The following is a 16,568-nucleotide window of genomic DNA, read 5'->3' as shown; positions in this document are numbered from 1 at the left end:
TAGGTAAGTGGCACTTATGTGTCAAATGTGTAATGGGCGTTGCGGTGTGTTATATAGTATGTCATGGGCATTGCAGTGTGTTATATAGTATGTCATGGGCATTGCGGAGTGTTATATATAATGTCATGGGCATTGCGGAGTGTTATATAGTATGTCATGGGCATTGCGGAGTGTTATATAGTATGTCATGGGCATTGCGGTGTGTTATTTAGTATGTCATGGGCATTGCGGTGTGTTATATAGTATGTCATGGGCATCATTTGTGCGACATATTGTGCAATTGTCATCACAGTGTGCTGCGTAATGTGTAATTGACATCACAGTGCGTGGCATAATGTGTAATTGTCATCACAGTGTGCGGCGTAATGTGTAATTGGTATCAGGGATAAACAGTGTATAATGATTTAAGTAGCATGTCATGGTTTGGTCTTTATCTGTGAGGCGTACTAAGTCACTGTGTGGCCTTCAGCCCGCCAACTTAAGTGCAGGATTACACCAAACCCCCTATTTTGGCGCGCGCGCAATTTCTTCACTGTCATGTTATGTATTTGGGGGGGGGCGGCATTTTTATTTCTTCGCCCTGGGAGCTGAATTGTCTAGAAACGGCCCTGGACCTATGTGCTGTATTATATGTGGGGGGACCTACGTGCTCTCCTATCATCTGTGTGTGGAGGACCTATGAGCTGTAATATCTGGGGGGGGGCTATTTGCTGTATTATTATCTGTGGGACCTATGTGCTTTATTATCAGGGTGGGGGATTTACGGATCAGATGTTACACACCTGCGATTTTGGCCCGATTTTGCCTGATTATCGGCCCAAAGTGCCGAAATCGGATGAAATTGGCCCAAAATCGCATAGTGTATAGCCACTCCTCTCTGGTCAGGTGGCCACACCCCTTCAAAAAAACCACGCCCCTTGGTGGGCCCCTGTGAGTGCATTTCCCTGGTGGGCCCTTCATGCCCCAGTCCGACACGGAGTGCCACCTAAGGAATATATATATATATATTACGGAGATAGACCGCACTCACTTACTCATGTCAGCCACTGAGTGCCCAGTCCAGATTTGGTAGAACTGAAGACCAGCAACATCAGATTTTGTTTAAGCCAAAAACGTTTATAAAGTGCAAGAGTGATCAAATTTCCACAAGAGGAGTCCATCAAACAAATTCAAATACATCCATAAGAATGGGAATACTTAGCAGACATAGGCCCTTATTCTGCATCGTGCGGTACGGCCCGCGTGCGGCCGTACCGCCGATGTTTTCAGTCTGCACATGCGCAGAGGTCAATCTGCGCATGTGCAGCCCAATTCGCCGCAGACGTAGTTCGTCCGCCGCAAAGGGGGCGTATAGGGGCGTGAGGGGCTTCATACCCTCATTTCCCTATGAATACGCCCAGCGTTTCATGGGCGTTCCCATGCAAACGCGGGGCGTATGCATGCTAATGAGGGTATGACGCCAGTGATGGGGGCGGAAAGCTGACGTCGCCGGATGTCAGCTCTCAGCCCCCATACAAGCTATCACACGGACGATTGTCCGTGTGGTCTCAGCTTGCGGGACCTGGTGGGGCGTGCGGCCCTGCCTTCGATGGTCGCCGACCATCGAATGCAGGGGGCAGCTCCCACCATGGTGGAGGCGTACGCCCCACCATTTTCTTGCGGATCGCCAGCCGTCCGTGTACGGACGGCCGTGGCGATCCGTATAGTAGGCGGGGATTGGTTGGTGCGGCTGGAGCCCCGTATGCGGCTCTGGCCGCACCGATCAGAATAAGGGCCAGAGTTCTCCCCCACAGATAGGTAATTGCACGACGGCCGTTTCGGTGCCAATATGCACATGACTAAGGTGCATATTGGCACCGAAACGGCCGTCATGTAATGACCTATCTGTGGGGTATTTGAATTTGTTTGATGGACTCCTCTTGTGGAAATTTTGTCACTCTTGCACTTTATATGCCTTTATAAACGGTTAAGAACGTTTTTTGGAAACTGTAAAAATGCAGGGTCCTACCCATTTCAGACCTGTTATTTTGGTGTCTAAAATGGGTCTGAAACTGCATTTCCCCCCCCCCCCCCCCCCAGCGCAGGGATGGGAATGATCGCGCTGGGTGCAGGGCGTCCCTGCAGTGTATATTTTATTAGTGGCGGGGTCCCTACAGGGAGTGGGAACTAGTAGTTCTCACAGCTGCCCTGTACACTCAGCGCCTCTGGTCTTAAAAGCAGTATCTAGCAGCATCCCCCGCATCTCTCGGACACTTGTGTGCGGGGCACTGTGTCCTGCCGTGCCCAGGGTGTGAGTGGGGGCCGCTGCTACTGCTGGCGGCGCAGTGGGAAGCTTCCAGCAGCAGGGTGTATGGATAGATGGACTGCGCCGAGGAGGTGAGCGGGGATGTCCCGCTGCCTCCTTGCCCTCCCCGGGGCGGGGGGGGGGGGGCTGCTTCCCGGAAGTACCCCACCGTATCCCTGCCACCATGAGACCACAGCAATGATGCCCCTATACCCGCCGTATGCCTCCCACCATGAGACCACAGCAATGCCCCTATACCCGCCATATTCCTGCTACCATGATCCCATATACCTGCCATATCCCTGTTACCGTGAGACCACAGCAAAGCCCCTATATCCGCCGTATGCCTCCCACCTTGAGACCACAGCTGGGGGGGGGGGGGGGCGGCAGTGAACTTTTTACCTTCTTTCCCAGTATTGCTTTCACACCGCAACCTGCTTTAGACCAGGTATTATTATGTGATGTGAAAGGGGTTAAACTTGCTCTGACTCATTTAAAAAAAAACATTTGAAATACCTGGTCTAAGCAGGTTTTGCGGTGTGAAAGCAGCATAAGTGTCACCAAGCACAGCTCACTGGCTTCCTCTCACAGACACTCTGCCTTTACCCCCAGGCAGTTTGAGAGACTTAATGGGGCCTACCCATGCAGTGATTTGTTGGCATTTTCTAAGTTATTCCACTAGATCACCTAGAAATGCCCCTACATTGCTCCGTGTGTCTCTACGTGCATAGGCCCCTTAAAATAGTAACCTAGTAATTAAGATTGAAAAAAGACGTTAGTTCATTGAGTATTAGGCAACTTCTGAGATAGGGGCATGGTGTTTGAGGGGCTACTCCTCAAAAGTGATTTGGACGTGCAGAAGTGAAATTTGGCATGAACGTTTAGAATAGTTACCCGGTGCTGCAAGCCAAAGGGCAAAATACAAAATAATGAGGAATTGGGAGTAACCTAAAGTTTAAACTGTCAGTGAAGTGACCCCCAGTCAGAATTGTGGAACAAGAAGCCAGCATCTGCTCTAGAAGTTTATTCATAAAGCATGTACCAGCCCCCTTCCTCCACATGCGCTTGTCTGTCTGTCCAACCATCCACCCACCTGTTAGAATATAGTTATAAGAAGTTGGCAGCCAGTGTGTAAGGAGTCCTTACGCCGTTGCACACTCCTCTGACCCTGCTATCTCCCATGTCTCTTTCCACAAATTCAGAAGTAACTTTCTATTTTTTGTTGTCATAAATCCCTTTTGTGTGTCACTTTTCTGCCCAATATGAAAACAGAGGTGATGGGGTCGGAGTGAGGTGCTGGAGTGACAAGTGGAGGATGGTGCTGGGGTGACGGGTTAAGGTGGGAATGAGGAGCTGGGGTGACCGGTGGAGGATGGGAGGGTGGCGCTGAGGTGACAGGTGGGAGTGAGGTGCTGAGGTGAAAGGTAATAAGGTGGGAGTGAGGTGTTGGAGTCAGAGGGAATGAGGTTGGAGTGAGGTGCTGCCTTGACAGGTGGAGGGTGGTGATGGGATGACTGGGGATGGGGTGACAGGTGGACAGTAGGAGGGCGGTGCTAGGGTGTGTGAGGTGCTGGGGTGAGCACAGCCTTTTTAACAGCAGTGTGGGCCCCTGGGCAAAGCAATGCACTGGGACCCTTACCCATTATCCCCTCCTAGGGGTGGGGGGTGCTATCAGCAGCAGCTTTGATGTCCCATGGGTGGCAGGGGGTGCTCTATCTTCCATTCAACAAGTAGGACCTGGAGCACTAACGCCTGCTAATTACTCCTTTACTGCAGAGGTGGTGGGAGGGAGAATACTAATGTGTGGAAGGGGGCACTGAGCTGAATGAAGGGTCCCTTGTAAATGACTGCCAGGGAGGTAGGGGGTGTTTTATATGCAGGGGAGGGTTGGATAATGGAGTGGGCTTAATATTCGTCAACAAGGGCAGCTTCTTTGACTGCAGATATTGCCATTATCTGGAAATAGATTGCTTAGCCTTCAATAGTATAAAAACCTAGAGTCCCAACTTTCAGGAGGTGCTGGGAACTTGGGGATCAGAGATCAGGAGCCAGAGCAATCAATTGACAAAAATATAAAACTGTACACCAGATGTTTGGAGCTGGAGCAGGGACCAGCTGCTGGAAGGCTGATATCTCTGGTTCTGGGCATGATAGAGACAAGCCTCTGGTGTTGTCAGAAAGGGGAGAGTCCCAGCTTTTGGAATATACTCTCAGAAAAAGTCAGAGAGAACCTGAGAAATACTGTATGACTGGGAATTGCAATTAACAGGTCAGATGTAGACTGCTGCTTTCAAGTTGGATATCTCCAGTTCCCCAGGGAAGATTTTCAAAATTCTGGTATCCCTGGAAAAAGGGGATCCTCAGCTATCAGAATATGACCCTTATACACCTGGGGCCCCTGGGCAAGTGCCCATTAAGCCCATACAAAAAGAAAGCCATGGGGGTGAGAGGTGATGAGGTTGGAGTGAGGTGCTGTTGTGTTAGGTGGGAGTGAGGTGGTGGGTTGACACGTGGAGAGTAGGAGGGTGGTGCTGGGGGTGACCAGTGGAAAATGGGAGTGAGGTGCTGGGGTGACAGGTGATAAGGTGGGAATGAGGAGCTGGGGTGACAGGTGATACGGAGGTAGTAAGAATCTGGGTGACATGAGGTATTTAGCGTAGGTGAAATAAAACATATGGGTAGGAGGTGTATGGGCACAGTGGTGATTGAGAACACAGCTTAGATAAGTTTGGGGTGAGATTTGAAATTCTCATTAGCACTGAAGTTTCTGGGGATCTGAATGTACCTCAAATCTCCATCCATTCTATTCAATTTTCCATACCCCCCACTTCGACCACTGATTCTCGCCCTCTCCCCATCAGTGACAGCTGTCACAGACACCCCCTGGACAGGACACCACTCCAATGGGGTCAAATAGGGGTGCATGCTACAAGTACCGGTCCGGCAGAGTTTGCTGCAGGGAGCTGGTCTGGACTATTCCAGTTTTTACCTAATCCCTAAACAAGATTACAGTATGTGCATGAAACAGAATCGCAAAGATGGCACTGGTAATGTAGCTGAAGTTATTATTTTAGTAGCTGAAGGATGATCCTAAGCGGGACACCGATTTGGGACCCCCTTACTCAATTCACAAGCAAAAATGCTCCCCCCACCTGGGCTGGCCACTGCTTTAACACTCTTCCTTAGGTCCACTGCTGCAAACCCCACAAAAACACATACTGACCATCTGCCACTGCTAACACCCCTCTGCTCCAGTCATCCGCCTTTAGGGAAAACTGGACAAAATAAAATATAAATATTGTACAGGTGTAGCCACCACATGTAATGTGTAACACTATCCATAATAAAGTAGCACACAAGACGAGCCATAAGTGGCAATCGGTAAAACTATACAAAAGAAGGTGGTATACAGGTAACGCCATCAGGGGTAAAGGGTACATTGTTAAAGTTGGTGCATAGTTGCGCCTGTGGTCATTAACATCACCTAGTCAGCCCTGCTGCATGGATAACTGGGTGATATTGCTAGTAATAGTAAAATAAGGACTTGGGAGTAACCTTTTCAACTGGTAATTTTTTTTTCTGCTACTTCATGTATAGCTTTCTAGGACTGCTTTCCCATATAGACCATGAGGAGATTTTTGGGAAGGCATAAAATAATTAAGACTTCGGGTTTGTTTTATTAAATAGAGCATGTGCCAGTGTAGTCCTTTTTTGGGGGGGTTAATGTTTTCATAAGTTACAGGTTTTTTTAATTTAGTAAAATATGCCCCATTTTAAAGATAGGTCATTCTAATTTGTTGTGCTTTTGCAGTGGCCGCCAGCCAGGCACGGATACAGAAGGGGGTGAAGGGGGTGATTGCCTAATTTAGGCTTTTGTCAGCCACTCAGAGTGACCCCATGCTCCATCTCACCTGAGTCCCCCAGCAGTTTGATAATGGTTTTCACACACTGCTCTCCTGAGAGGGAACAGGAAAACAGTACTTGAGAACATAGAGACCGTACGCTGCGAATGCTGCCGCAATATCAGAGGGGTTTAAAAGTTTCCTTCCGTCTTGCGTTTTGATCAATTTAATTCTGTTTCAGCGGAGTCTGAGTTTATGAGCTAAAAATTTGCCTGATTTGTTACCCAAGGAGTAGAATTTCTGTTGGAGTTTGGAGTACGCACACTTCATGTGAAGTAGAAACCGTTTTTGAAGTTGATTGCGGATAGACACTATTTCCCGTTTCAAGGCCCTTGATGGGAGGGATCGTTAAGGGACTCAGCCTGAAGTAGTTTAATCTCTAACTCCTCTTGGTTTTCTAATCGTTGCTTCTTTAACCTGGCTCCTGTTTGAATGATAACCCCTCTAAGGACTGCTTTTAATGCGCACCAGAGGGTAGGGATTGAGGTGTCAGATGTGGAGTTGAATTCTAGATATGAGGAGAGAGTTTTTGAGATAGTTGCCAGGGCCTCGGGGGAGTCTAAAATATAATCTGGGAGTCTCCATGGTTTTGAAAAAATTGGGAAGGGTTAGGGCTCTATGACCAGGATACTGCATCATGGTCAGACCATGTAATTGGCACAATATTTGATTTTACAGTGTGTTGTAGTGCCCATTTATCCTCTAGGATTAGATCAATACGTGAGTATGAGTTGTGAACGTGCAAGAAAAAGGTGTAGTCCTTAGTTGAGGGGGATTGTGTTCGCCATACATCATAAAGGTCGAACTCATTAAGAAGGCGACTGAAAGTGAGAGAAATCCCAAGCCTGGGCGAGGCTTGGGATTTATCAAGATTTTCATCTAGCACCAGGTTAAAGTCGCCCATAACTACTCGGCCCTTCTGGACCCGATGGATTGTCTCAAAAAGTTTTCATAAGAAGGCAATTTAATTAGAATTTGGGGCATAGAGTGAGACCAGGGTAATCTCGACATCATCCAATTTCCCCACTAGGATCAGATATCTCCCATCTTTATCTGAATGTTGGGACCCTACTACAAACTGAACAGAGTTATGAAAAAGGAGTGCAACACGGTTTCTCTTAGCAGGGCCGTTTGAGAAATAACCCGTGGGATAATGAATGTTGTGAAACTTGGGAGGGGCAGAGGCCAGAAAGTGATTTTCCTGAAGAGCAATTATTTTGGCCTGTTCAGCATGGAAGGTTTCTAAGGCTTGGCGTCTTTTATTTGGGGAGTTTAAGCCGTTTACGTTTTAAAGAAAGAAATGTAACCATTGGGAAGGAGAAACCAGTTTAGTCTTGACCTAAAAGTAGGTGAGATGAAGTTATACCCCACATTGAGGAGGCATGGGGAGGGGGAAATATAGGGGGAGGGCAAGGGAAAGAAAAAACAGAGAAAGAAGGAGAAGAAAGAATAAGCCCTGGGCTCAGGGCCACATTGTTTGTCACAAGGAAAAGGTGGTGACAAAACAAAGACCATTGGGGGGGTGACCTCCAATGGGTCTCACACAACTTAATACAATAAAATGGCAGATATAGATATATATCAACTGTGATAAACGAACGGTTGTAATTTGTGGAACTATGGGAGCCTCGTTTAATGGTAAAGCTCCAAAACACCATAGAAGTATTACGTACAGACTTCTATTAACTGTAAGAAAAACAATTGCATAAACTAACTTGTAAAATAAATAACGGTTAGAAAGCCTGGTGGGCGGCTCCCATCCCCAGGCGCTAAAAACTGCCTAGGCGGGGGGAAGGCAGCCGGCCCCAGTAAAGAACACAAAAATGATATATAGGGCCAAATACCACCATTACATTTAGCATATGATTGGTGATACCACGGTCTTACTTTCAGGTCGGTGACACTTGAGCTGGAGCTGTGGCTTTGGTTTGCGCGATCTGGATGTCCCATTCTTCAAGAAGTTTCACTCCGGCCTCAAATGAAGTGATTACGAATGTTGAAGAGTCATAGCGAACAATCAATTTCACCGGAAATCCCCACCTATACTGGATATCATTGTCTCTTAGAGCGGTGGTAATTGGACGATATGAGCGTCTCTTATCCAGGGTGTATTGAGAGAAGTCGGGATATATTTGTATGCCTCCCAAGGTGTCGGAGGTGTACATTCTTCTAGCTGCCTTGAGGATATCTTCTTTCACGTGAAAAAAGTGGACTCTTAGGAGAACATCTCGGGGAAAGGTGGTAGAGTAGCCACTCCGGGGTTTAGGTAAGCGGTGGACACGATCTATGATCAGATCCTGCGAGGATGCCGAGGGGATGAGCTTCTTGAAGAGTTTGGTGACATAGTCTCTCAGTTCTAAGGGTGCCACTGTCTCGGGGACTCCCCTTATCTTGAGGTTATTCCTCCTTGACCTGTCCTCGATATCCGCTATCTTTTCACGTAGGGTGGCTACTTCACTTTGGGTCTCTGAGTGCGATGAAAGGAGATCATTGTGGGAAGATACCAATCCTGCATTTTGTCCTCCAGGTTTTCAGTGCGACTTGTGATGCTCACTATATCAGCTCTGAGGGACTGCATAGAGGAGTCCAAGCCTAAAAGGATATCTTTACGGAAAGCTGAAAACATTTTAAGCATTGTGTGGGTCATCAGAGGAGCTTGTAGGTCAATATCCCCGCCCATATCCGCTGATGTGGCGGAGGTCGGGGATGTATACATAGTCGTAGGATGTGCTGGAACATTCGATGAGGAATTTCGACTTGGGGTCGGAATTTTGTGGACTTGTATAAGTGCTGGTATTTTAGAGGCCCTGTTCCCTCTTTTTGATGGCATTATAATAGAGCTATGTAGACTAAGGTAAATCGTAGGGGTGTAGGTCCCAGAAGGGGAGGGGTCTTGGGTCTGATGGCGAAATTGAAGTGTTCTAGAGGATCCAGAGAGAAGTCGGAGTTTAGCCGCCCATGGAGTATGTGGTGTTGGTTATGGTGTGAGACCCATTTAGACAGGTGGATCAGATAGCCATTAGCGAAAAAAGACTATCCATCAGCCTGAACCTTTGCAGAGTAGCAGCCCGGTCTGCAGCACTGCCCAACCAGAAATTACGGCCTGGTACACTGGTGGAAAAGGCGCCGGTTTGAAAGTACTCTGTGGGGAGGCACCGGTGGCGTTACAAGGGTTTTAGGGTTAAGTATAGCTGTGGGCAGCAGGAGGGATCTCTCAGCTTGTCTGTCCCAGCTGTCTGATTGGGCACTCCTCTAGCTCTGGCACCCCCTATATACTGTAGGCAGGTATCAGGGTGGATCTGTGGGCTCCCACCTAATCCTGTGGTGCCCGGTGCATAGGGCTAAGTGCCTCCTTTTAGTGAAGTCGGCTGAGGCTCCTGTGTGCTGCTGGCCGAATACAAGACGGCCGCCGTTGCAGATAGAAGAGAGAGGCACTCGGAGCTCCACACTCCCTATGGACCTCCACAGACTCCAGGTCATGGGGGAAATCACTGGGACAGGGAGGGGGGTCAACGCTCACCTCACAGTGCTGAGCGGCACCCCTCAAAGCCCCAAGTTCTGCCGCTATCAGGTCCTGGAGCTCGGCCGCCTCGAGTCCCCTGCTTCAATCCAGGCGTAGGCCGCAACTCGCGGGGCAGGCCTACTCCTACCACCGGCTCCGCATCGCTCTCCGCCTCAGCTCGGGGGGGTCCTCTCCAAGCGGGTGAGTGTGCCTCCCAGCAGTAGGGGGGTCCAGGGCAGGTGCTGGGGCAATTTTAGGGGAATCCAGGCTGGAGCTCTGTAAAACTGCATCCTGACTCCCTTAGCGCTAGGCCACGCCCCCCGATGCCAGTCTTTTGAGCGTCGTTGGTATTATGGCTGCCCGCATTCCATTTGGGGTAGAGTATTTTATATGGAGCATACTGTTAAAAGCCCAATTGTCATTACAAATTATGTATAAGTTGCACACCTGTACTTTCCTTTATTTTATTTATAGCATGGTATTCACAACTTCAAATAATATACTATACCATTCAATATACCATAGGCGTGCACACATAGAGTGTTAGAGGTGCACAGGCACCCCCAAATGCTGTGCCCATCCTTATATACTTTTGCTTTTTAGAACTGGTATTCCATTAAAACAAGCACCCATCAATCAATTATGTGTGTTTTGCATTGTTAATTGTACTAGACCATTGTCATATCACTACATACCTTCGTCATCCATATATGTTTATGACTTTATTTGCATGTACTGTTACACAGAGTAATTAGAAGATTAAAACTGAACTAGGCAGAAGATTATGATGTGATTGAGAGATGTTTTATATTGTTTCGAGTGCGAATAGCTGATGGTAGACACGTCTGATTGGTGGTGTTAGACACACCCAATGGGCGTGTAAGACACCCCCTAATGAAATGTGCACCCCCTAATGAAATGTGCTGCGCACGCCTATGCAATATACTATTGAAATGTATCTTGTTTTTTTTGCTATAAAGGTATTGAAAAGTTTAAAGGACAAGTTCTACATTGCCGGGAATACAAGAGGCCAGTTGGATTTGATGGTAAAAGAATATTAATAGTTGGCATGGGCAACACTGGAGTTGATATAGCAACTGAGCTTTGTACACGAGCCTCACAGGTACTGTATTTTGTGGAGCTGGGAGATCAATGACATACTGTATATCATATGAATACTATACTATTTGTATTCAATGTTATTTGAGATCTAAGAGAAGCATACTGCGCTTTGTCAACTCGTGTTTATAACCTGCCTAACTGTAGCCGTTGATTCCACATATAAGCAGCACATTTAATTTAAAATCAATCAATACAAAATAATGATCTGGCACATATCAAACCTGACTCACTGAATAGGAATAGTATGTAATATATATACAGTATATGTATGTATGTGTGTATATATATATGTGTGTGTGTGTGTGTGTGTATGTATGTATATGTGTGTGTATGTATATATATATATATATATATATATATATATATATATATATATATATATATATATATATATATGTGTATATATATGTATGTATGTGTGTGTATATATATATATATATATATATATATATGTATATATATATATGTGTGTGTGTATATATATATATATATATATATATATATATATATATATTTAGTGATGTGCACCGGACACTTTTTCGCGTTTTGGGTTCTGATTACCTTCAGATTTTGGGTTCTAATGGGTTTTGCCAAAACACCCCCTAAAGGTTTTGGGTTTTGGGTTCTGATTTTTTTGAAAAAAGCATAAAAATGGTTAAAATCACATAATTTAGGTGTTTTTTTGCTCCTATGCTATTATTAACCCCAATAGCTTTCTTCTCCACTCATTTACAGTCTATTCTGAACACCTCACACCTCACAATATTGTTTTTAGGCCAAAATGTTGCACCGAGGTAGCTGGATGACTATGATAAGCAAGACAAATGGGCGGCACAAACACGTGGCCCATCTAGGAGTGGCACTGCAGTGGCAGATAGAAAAACTAGGCCCCAAAGAGCACATAATTCAAAAGAAAAAAAGAGGTGCAAGATGGAATTGTCCTTGGGCCCTCCCACCCACCCTTATGTTGTGTAAACAGGACACGCACACTTTAACAAAGCAATCATTTCAGCCACAGGGTCTGCCACACGACTGTGGCTGAAATGATTGGTTCGTTTGGGCCCCCACATCACAAGCTGCCATTTAATATGTCCCTGCACAAACTGGCTCTACAGAGGCAAAAGGTCGTCCTCATCCTCATCCAGCAATTCCTCACCACCATCAGTATCTTGTTCTTCCTCACCCTCACAGAGTATTAATTCGTCCCCGCTGGAATCCACCACCACAGGTTCCTGTGTACTTTGTGGACGCTGGTCTTTCTCGTAGAATTGATAATTCATTTTTATGAACATCATCTTCTCCACATTATTTGGAAGCAACCTCCTACGCTTATTGCTGACAAGGTTCCCAGCTGCACTAAAAACTCTTTAGGAGTACACACTGGAGGAAGGGCAACTGAGGTAATATAGAGCCAGTTTGTACAGGGGCTTCCAAATTTCCTTTTTTTTCTGCCAGTACTGGTAAGGATTCTCTGACATGCCTTCTTGGGTGCTGTCACCCATATAATCCTCCACCATTCTGTCAATGGTGATAGCATCATAGGCAGTGGCAGTAGACATGTCAGAAATTGTTGGAAGGTCCTTCAGCCCAGACCAAATGTCCAAACTTGGTCCTTTATCACCACCAGCGGGGGGTTTAGGAAATCGCAGTTTCCTGGCAGAACCAGTTGCTGGAGAAAATGAAGGAGAAGGTGCTGCTGAGTCACTTTCCACTTCAGAAGATGACAGTTTTCTCACCAGCAGTTCTTTGCACTTCTGCAGGCTTGTGTCCGCCGGAAAGAGTGACACCACGTAGGCTTTAAACCGAGGATCGAGCACGGTGGCCAAGATGTACTCCTCTGATTTCAACATTTGTACCACCCTCGAATCCTGGCAAAGCGTATGAAGGACTTTATCCACAAGTCCCACATGCTTAGAGGACTCGCTCCGTCTCAGCTCCTCCTTCACTTTCTCCAACTGTTTCTGCAAAAGCCTGATGAGGGGAATGACCTGACTCAAGCTGGCAGTGTCTGAACTGACTTCACGTGTGGCAAGTTCGAAGGGTTGGAGAATCTTGCACAACACTGAAATCATTCTCCACTGTGCTTGAGTCAGGTGCATACCCCCTCCTTTGCCTATGTCATAGGTGGATGTATAGGCTTGAATGGCCCTTTGCTGCTCGCCCATCCTCTGAAGCATATAGAGGGTTGAGTTCCACCGCGTTACGACCTCTTGCTTCAGCTGATGGAGGGGCAGGTTCAACAGTGTTTGCTGCCGCTCCAGTCTTTGGCATGCAGCCGCCGAATGCCGAAAGTGGCCAGAAATTTTTCGGGCCACCGAAAGAGTCTCCTGCACAGCTCTGTTGTCTCTTAGAAAACTCTGGACCACCAAATTTATCGTGTGAGCAAAACAGGGCACATGCTGGAATTTGCCCTGCTTTAATGCCCGCACGATATTGCTGGCATTGTCTGACACCACAAATCCCCAGGAGAGTCTAAGAGGGGTAAGCCATTGCCCAATGATTACCCTCAGTTTCTGTAAGAGGTTATCGGCGGTGTGCCTCTTACGGAAAGCGGTTACACACAACGTAGCCTGCCTAGGAAGGAGCTGGCATTTCCTAGGTCCTACTACTGGTGCTGCTGCTGTTGTTGCTGCTGGACAAGGCGATTCATCTACCCAGTGGGCTGTCACGGTCATGTAATCCCTAGTCTGCCCTTTTCCACTTGTCCACATGTCCGTTGTTAAGTGGACAGTGGGTATGACCGCATTTTTCAGGGCACTGAGAACACTTTTATGCACTTCACTGTACAGCTTCGGTATCGCCTGTCTAGCGAAGTGGAATCTTGACGGTATTTTGTAACGGGGACACACGAAGTCCATCAATCGTCTAAATCCTATTCCAGCAGTTATGGACACCGGAAGCACATCTAATACAATCAGATCTGCTAAGGCCTCAGTTACCCGCTTTGCCATTGGATGACTGCTGTCATACTTCATCTTCATGGCAAAGGACTGTTGGACAGTCAATTGCTTAGTGAAAGAAGTGTTCCGACTTCCCCTCCGGGATGATGAACGACTCCCAGCAGCAACAGCAGCAGCGGCAGCAGTAGGAGGCGTAGCAATGCAGGATCCTCCAGAAGAATCCCGGATAGGAGAGGAGTCAGTCAGGCAAGTAACATGGCCTATAGGACTACTCCCAATCCTCATTGAGGATGAAATTGACGAGGAGGGACTTTGCGGTGTGGTTGGGCACGTGGACACAACAGGACAAAGGGATTTAGTTGTCCCTGGACTGTGTACATTCTTAGCCACAGTTTCTGAACTAAACAGCAACTTATGAACGCTCTTCAAGTGACGTAGAAGGGAGGATGTCCCTAGGTGGGAAACGTCCTTACCCCCTGCTTATTTGAGCTTTGCATAAGCTACATATGGCAAAACAATTGTTGGACGGTTTGGGATAAAAATAATTCCAGACCGAAGAGGTGGATTTATTGGTCTTCTGTCCAGGCATGGTGATGCCCTTTGGAATCTCACGGACAACAACTGTCTTGCCCGGTGCCTCATTTAAGCAAACCACATCAGCATCATCCTCCTCGTCAATTTCTCCCTCAGCACCAGCTTCATCAATATCCTCCTTCTGGTGTACAACACTGACACCTTCATTATCGACATCTGCAACTGCACTGTCTGTGATCCTTCCAGCACATGCAGAGGGTGTGCTGCGAATGCTGAAAGGAGCCTCCTCTTCCCGTACAGTGATGGGAAGGTCAGGCATCGCAACCACCAACACCCTTGGACTCTCCGCTGGGATTTGTGATACCATGTCTTCTTTGGAAGGCAGAGTTGTTTGCTGGATTCTTGTTGGTGACAGCTTAACTCTTAAAGTGGGAGAAGGAGGAGGAGGAGGAGGACTTTGATCATCTTCTGAAGCTGAGCCACTAGTCATGAACATAGGCCATGGCCATAGCCGTTCCTTGCCACTCCGTGTTGTAAATGGCACACTGGCAACTTTACGTTTCTCCTCCAATGATTTGCTTTTTCTTTTTAAGGGCCTTTTACTCAACTTTGGCTTTTTGGATTTTACATGCCCTCTACTTTGACACTGGGCATCGGCCTTGGCAGACGACGTTGATGGCATTTCATCGTCTATGTCATGATGACTAGTGGCATCAGCTTCAGAAGCACGACGAAGCGGCTCCTCATCTTTTCCTATTTTTTTATCCTCCATATTTTGGATATCTAACGGTAGGCAGCGGTGTCAGCAAACTGGATACTGAGATATCAGCTGGTTGTCACTAGCCAGTGACAACAGCAGCAAGATACAATATTTATTTTGTGTATATACTGCGATATACTGGTAGGTAACACAACAAGTGGCGTCAGCAAACCGGAGTTATTTACTGCGATATCTAACGGTAGGCAGCGGTGTCAGAAAACTGGATACCGAGATATCAGCTGGTTGTCACTAGCCAGTGACAACAGCAGCAAGATACAATATTTATTTTGTGTATATACTGCGATATACTGGTAGGTAACACAACAAGTGGCGTCAGCAAACCGGAGTTATTTACTGCGATATCTAACGGTAGGCAGCGGTGTCAGAAAACTGGATACCGAGATATCAGCTGGTTGTCACTAGCCAGTGACAACAGCAGCAAGATACAATATTTATTTTGTGTATATACTGCGATATACTGGTAGGTAACACAACAAGTGGCGTCAGCAAACCGGAGTTATTTACTGCGATATCTAACGGTAGGCAGCGGTGTCAGCAAACTGGATACCGAGATATCAGCTGGTTGTCACTAGCCAGTGACAACAGCAGCAAGATACAATATTTATTTTGTGTATATACTGCGATATACTGGTAGGTAACACAACAAGTGGCGTCAGCAAACCGGAGTTATTTACTGCGATATCTAACGGTAGGCAGCGGTGTCAGAAAACTGGATACCGAGATATCAGCTGGTTGTCACTAGCCAGTGACAACAGCAGCAAGATACAATATTTATTTTGTGTATATACTGGTAGGTAACACAACAAGTGGCGTCAGCAAACCGGAGTTATTTACTGCGATATCTAACGGTAGGCAGCGGTGTCAGAAAACTGGATACCGAGATATCAGCTGGTTGTCACTAGCCAGTGACAACAGCAGCAAGATACAATATTTATTTTGTGTATATACTGCGATATACTGGTAGGTAACACAACAAGTGGCGTCAGCAAACCGGAGTTAAAAATGTAATTACTGCGATATCTAACGGCAGCCAGTGGTGTCAGCAACAACAACAACTTATAATTATTTTTTTATATTTTTATATATTTTTTATTTTTTTTTTATTTTTTTTTATATACTTTGAGAGGTAGGTACTAAGTAGTGGCACTGGCAACAACAGAGGTGACTGCCTGGTAGGTGTTTACTACCGTATAACAGGTAGCCAGGCAGCACAAAAACCCCTCTCCGGCAGCACAATAAAAATTAAACCCCCTCTGTCTGTAGTACTCTGTAGCAGCAGCACAGTGACACAACACAACGCTCCAGCAATATAGAAAAAAAACCCCTCTCCGGCAGCACAATAAAAATTATTAAACCCCCTCTGTCTGTACTCTGTACTCTGTAGCAGCAGCACAGTGACACAACACAACACAACGCTCCAGCAATATAGGGAAAAAAAACCCTCTCCGGCAGCACAATAAAAATTATTAAACCCCCTCTGTCTGACTCTGTACTCTGTAGCAGCAGCTCTGTAGCAGCAGCACAGTGACACACACAACACAAC

At 46.6% G+C, this 16,568-nt stretch overlaps 1 protein-coding gene across 4 annotated transcripts in view; it reads left to right on the top strand.

The window, feature by feature from the left end:
- The window catches only part of LOC146026376 (dimethylaniline monooxygenase [N-oxide-forming] 2-like), a 133,231-nt gene that overhangs the window by 98,929 nt on the left and 17,734 nt on the right, over window positions 1–16,568 (top strand). For all 4 annotated transcript variants that reach the window (XM_083156999.1, XM_083157000.1, XM_083156998.1 and 1 more), the window contains exon 5: window positions 10,669–10,811. In XM_083156999.1, the coding sequence (XP_083013125.1) occupies window positions 10,669–10,811 (143 nt within the window). The remainder of the gene's footprint in view (window positions 1–10,668; window positions 10,812–16,568) is intronic.

This window comes from Crinia signifera, chromosome 8 (assembly GCF_055691185.1).
Source record: "Crinia signifera chromosome 8, ASM5569118v1, whole genome shotgun sequence".
In the NCBI taxonomy this organism is placed as follows: domain Eukaryota; kingdom Metazoa; phylum Chordata; class Amphibia; order Anura; family Myobatrachidae; genus Crinia; species Crinia signifera.
The sequence above is the reverse complement of the archived record's forward strand: the minus strand, read 5'-3'. Positions and strand labels throughout refer to the sequence as shown.